The sequence below is a fragment of the Anarrhichthys ocellatus genome, unplaced genomic scaffold (assembly GCF_004355925.1).
Source record: "Anarrhichthys ocellatus isolate YVR2014 unplaced genomic scaffold, GSC_Weel_1.0 scaffold3522, whole genome shotgun sequence".
In the NCBI taxonomy this organism is placed as follows: Eukaryota; Metazoa; Chordata; class Actinopteri; order Perciformes; family Anarhichadidae; genus Anarrhichthys; species Anarrhichthys ocellatus.
The window spans coordinates 1-4957 of NW_022283496.1; the positions used below are offsets into that span (position 1 = coordinate 1).

At 42.6% G+C, this 4957-nt stretch overlaps 1 protein-coding gene across 1 annotated transcript; it reads right to left on the bottom strand.

The window, feature by feature from the left end:
- Positions 1-2928: 2928 nt before the first annotated feature.
- On the bottom strand, positions 2929-4288 carry LOC116378992 (tripartite motif-containing protein 35-like). The gene is made up of 2 exons (XM_031840897.1): positions 4227-4288; positions 2929-4073 (listed from the first exon to the last, which is right to left on the bottom strand). Exon 2 carries the CDS (start codon positions 4054-4056, stop codon positions 2929-2931), a length of 1128 nt encoding a protein of 375 aa, XP_031696757.1. The 5' UTR covers positions 4057-4073; positions 4227-4288.
- Between the last annotated feature and the right edge of the window lie 669 nt (positions 4289-4957).

A 4957-nucleotide genomic window follows, 5' to 3' on the forward strand; every position in this document is an offset into this window, starting at 1 on the left:
TACAGATTATAAGAGTAATGTTTTCTGTGGTGTTTGGTTTTTTCTGTTAGAGAAACAACAGTTGATCTTTTTTTATTTGGGAGAAATGGTTCCCATAAAAGAAATTAAATTGAAGTGAATTTTATCCTCTTCTCTTCTGTGATGTTGATATAAAGCTTAAATATGAAACCTTTCTTATATTGAATATGAAGCGTAGACGCTTGTTTCCAAATTGGACAATAAGGTCTGATCTTCAGAAAACGTTTGAGATAAAGCTAAATATGATAAAATATGATTTACTTAGGATGTGATCTATCTCAAAATATACTCAATGACAACAGCCGCTCATCTCCTAGCGACAAACTGTACACAGATATATGATTATAGGATATTTTTTCCTTTGTATTACAACTTCATTCCTGAAATATTAAAGACTTATTTTATTATAGCTACTTTTAAAATATAACGACGTCAATGTCAAAACATCATTTCTCTTGTATTTAAAAATTGTTTTGATCGTTGCAAAAAATTTCTGAACACATTTTAGTGTGAAACCATTTTGACTTTAATGTTTTCGTTTTTAAATCACATGTGTGCAACATTCCCCGGAAAAAGCACAAGTGGTGAACGGATACAAAACACCTGTAATTACCACGTATCGCCACAGGTGTCACCAAAGAGAACAAAACAGATCTTCTAGATTTTAACTTTTAGCTCAAAATCAAGATTGAATTTAAACTCTTCACAAGTTCAAAATAAGTAATGCCTCTAATAACACAACCATTGACAGTGTAGACTTAAATTGTAACTATAAAAGCAAAATAATAAAAAAATGATCAACTTGCCCAAAAAGCAAGTCGAAGAATATGATTCCTTACAATGAGTCACCCCCCCGCCCCCCCAAGAAAGACAATACAAATGAATTCATTGGAGATAATAACTGTGTCTGTATTATGTATATATGTTCACAATATTCTGACATAATTAATGCTCAGATTGTCACAGCAACATGGTTGTTCCTGAAACACTGACACTCTTAATTTATGTAATCAGACATTTGCCTTAAATCAAAAACCAGAGGAAACAAGGAAAATCAAAACTCCAAATTGCATTAAATGTTTTTCTGTTTCACTCCTAGAACTTGATTAGTATCACTGATGTGTCACATGACGGGTTTTCTGAGCATTTCCTACTACTATACCAGACCGCACAATGAACGAACTTGAGATCCTCATTGGTTCGTAAAACAGGTCAGGCATGTCACAATGTCACACACAGGGGCGGACTGCGGGAAAAAAGTGGCCCGGGAGTTACTGTCAGACCGGCCCACTCAATGCACGGCGCTTTGCCCACTCAATGCATCGCACATATCGACCAATCAGTGGCCTACTTGGAAAAATACCCATACACTTAACATTATTTTTGATGATTACAAAGAAATTACATCACATATGTTTTTTTTAATAACATTTGGATCCACCTATTTGCCTGGATGGACACATGGAATAAAATGATACTGGCTATTGTAACACTCCAGGGGAGTTATAGTTAGCTAGATGAATATGCTTAACTCTGGGCTAGTATCAGATGGTTATACGCAGTGGTGGCTGGTGGAAAATGTTCACGGTAGGGCTGTGCCACATCCAATCAATTTCAGCAAACATCCCAGAATGATTTAATGCAAAAAAATTAAGGTATCAAACACGCATTACTACTTTGCAGTTAAATATTTAACTTTTATTCCAACATGAAAAAAAGCAGTAAATAACACTTTGACAAACACGTCAGGACATCTTATTTTTGTCACCCACACAGGGAATTCAGTATAATATAATAATATATATATATATCATATAATAATATTCTGTATAATATAATAATATATATATCGTATAATATATATATATATAGTATAATAATATATATATATCATAATATTCACTATAATATAAAACACACACACACACACACATATATATAATTATTTATTTATAACTATATATCATGTCTCAGCAGGTGCTTCATGTCTCTCTGTCCCTAACTGTCCGTGCTGGATCTGTCCCCGTTGTTTTAAAAAGCTAAATAAGTTATTAGCATGACGTCATCCAGCTAGCCAAACCTGCCTGGTGTTCCGCTAGGAGAGAAGCTTCATGTACTGCTTCCCTTTCCCGCTAGTCTGCTGTCTGATTGTGTTTCTCCTCAAAGTTCTCCTCTCAAACGGCTCTTGGAGGAGTGCTCGCGCTGGCGCTCGCGCTCTCCTGTAGAGACTAGTCCGGACGGGAACGTGCAGCTTGGGGCAGAATCTATTTGAGGACGCTGATTGGCTAAATTGTATGTCACTCATTTATATCTTTAATCGGCATTAAAGCATCATTGGCTAAACTGCTTCATAGACCCGCCTCTTTGGGGCAGTTTCGCCAGCGCCCCAGCCAGCTAGCCATACGTATAACTATATAGAGCCTTTAAGGAATGAATGTCAGCAGAGAAAGACCACACAATAACGAAACTGGAATCAGAGGGTAGAATTAGTATGAACTATATTGTAGAAATGAACAGAACAGAACATACGATGGGGTGTGAACATCAGTGGCATCAGTAGTGTTGCATGCTGGGTGTGTGATTGTGTGTGTAGAGGTGCTGCCGGCTCGCGCTCAAAAACGGCTTCGTCTGCGAGCGAGTGACGCAAGTGTTGAGTAGGCTAGAGTGATTGACATTTAATAACACCTAAAACAAAGTTAGACTGACGGAAGAGATGAGATGAGTAAAGGTATTAGAGTCAATTTAACGTGATCTGTGAAGCTTAGAATATAGTCGAGGGAGGAGGAGGAGCAGCGAGGGGCGCCATGCCATGCCATGAGGGAGAGAGGGTGGGGGTGGGGGGCGACCATGAGGGAGCGACCATAAGGGAGATGAGGGAGAGAGGGAGGGATGGCGACCATGCCAGATCGCCTAGGGGGGGCCAGATGGCCTAGGGCGAGGGAGGGGGGCGGGCGCCGGCTGCCGCCTCCTGGGCGGGCGGCGGCTGCCATGCAAGAGGGAGGGGGGGCGGGCGGCGGCTGCCCAGGCGGCTGCCATGCCAGAAGGAGGGGTGCGGGCGACGGCTGCCCAGGCGGCTGCCGCCTCCCGGGCGGCTGCCATGCCAGATTGCCTATGGGGGGGGGCTACCATATTGAGATGTGCTAGACGAGCAGTGTTTGGATATAGAATCACAGGACTGTATGAGACCATCTCCTTCATCTTGTTCCAGATGTTGTAGTTCAGGTTGCTCAGGTGTTTGGCCTCGTCTATCAGAGCTCCTGAGAGCAGCTGTGGATCCTCCAGCAAGAGGCGCTGCTGGACTCTTTCCACTGCAGCCTTGTAGTTGTGCAGGAATGAGACGTCTTCAGCTCTCAGCTCGTCCTCTGTGGCTCTGACTGTGTCTGAAAAAGCTGCTATCTCTCTGATCAGAGCCTCCATCTTCTCCTTCATCATCTGACTCTTCTGCTCCTCTTCCTCCCTCAGAGCAGAGATCCTGGCCTCCTCTTCCTCCTCTAGAAACTGGTGAAGCTTCTTAAAATGCTCCTTAATCTGCCTCTCTGTGTGTCCGACCTGGACCTTCATCTGTTCTGCTGTTTGATCACAGTTTCCTTTAACTTGTTTAAAAAGCTTCAGTTTCTCCTTTAAGAGCTTCAGGGATTCCTGGATCTCCTCCTTGAGATCCTCTGCAGCTTCATCGATGGGTCTGAATCTGTGGTTGTTGTGTGTTTTTGATTCTTTGCAGACGAGACACACCGGCTGCTGATGGTCCAGACAGAAGAGTCTGAGTTTCTCAGAGTGCAGACTGCAGAGACTCTCTGAAGCTCTCTGATCTCTCTCCAGTATGAAGGACTCACACACGTTCTTTAAAGCCAGGTTACGAGGTGGATCATTTAATAAATGTCTTTCCTTACAAACTGGACACTCTTGTATTTGTTTCTCTCTCCACCAGTTCTTCACACAGTCTTTACAGAAGCTGTGGCTACACGACAGAATAACAGGATCTTTAAAGATTTCAATGCAAACAGGACAGCAGAGATCCTCTTCTGATCGTGAAGCCATTTTGTCTCAGAGTGAAGCTAAAAAAAGAACACACAGAAATAAGTTTTACTTTCACTTTGACACGTAGCTCCACTAAATCTCCTGCCTCCAGCATATAGACGTGTGTGAGAGAGAAATCAGCAGCAGCTTACAGTAGCAGTATTTCAGTCCTCCAGCAATCCCAGTGTTACCTGTGTTCGCAGTATTTCCTCCTTTCTGTGACTTCTCTCCATCGAGTTTGATCTGCTGATCAAAATTGAACACGCTGGGCTGCGCTCAACGTTTGACTCCGCCCACGTTGAGTTCCGCCCTTTCAAAAGATTATGATTTTTTTTAAATAATTTTGACTATGTTCTGGAAATCTCCCGGAAATTATTTTTATCCCCCTGACTGTCCCTACTACTCCCTAATAGTACTTAGGAATGTCATATGACTCGTGTCATTTGACGCCCACATCTGTTGAATGACGAATACACCCATCAGGTGCTCAGGTGGGGGTGTTCCCCTTTTACTGTCCACTTAGAGATAATGAAAGTAAATACACGTCATCATATCACGAGACAGTTAAGTCCTGATCATCAGAAAACAATGGATACAACAATATAAAGAGCAAAGGTATTTACTATGAGATAAATTAAATGACATGGCTGAGATTATCTCCAGATCATGCAATTGAGTGAGTGAGTGAGTGTGGGTTTGTTTGTGCACCTCTGTGTCTGTCCACTCATCTATAGTCACGCATTCTGCTGCAGCACTCCACATAATATTTTGGGTGCCCAGTTGTCCTTCTCTGCTGTCCGGCTATCCTCCAGTGCGGTCCTGCCTACGTCGCCAACCTCCTGGTAAACCACCAGAACGGCTCTCGCTGTCTGGCCATCCTCAGACCCTTCCATCAGTGCTGCTCCAGCCTGAGGTTTCCTGC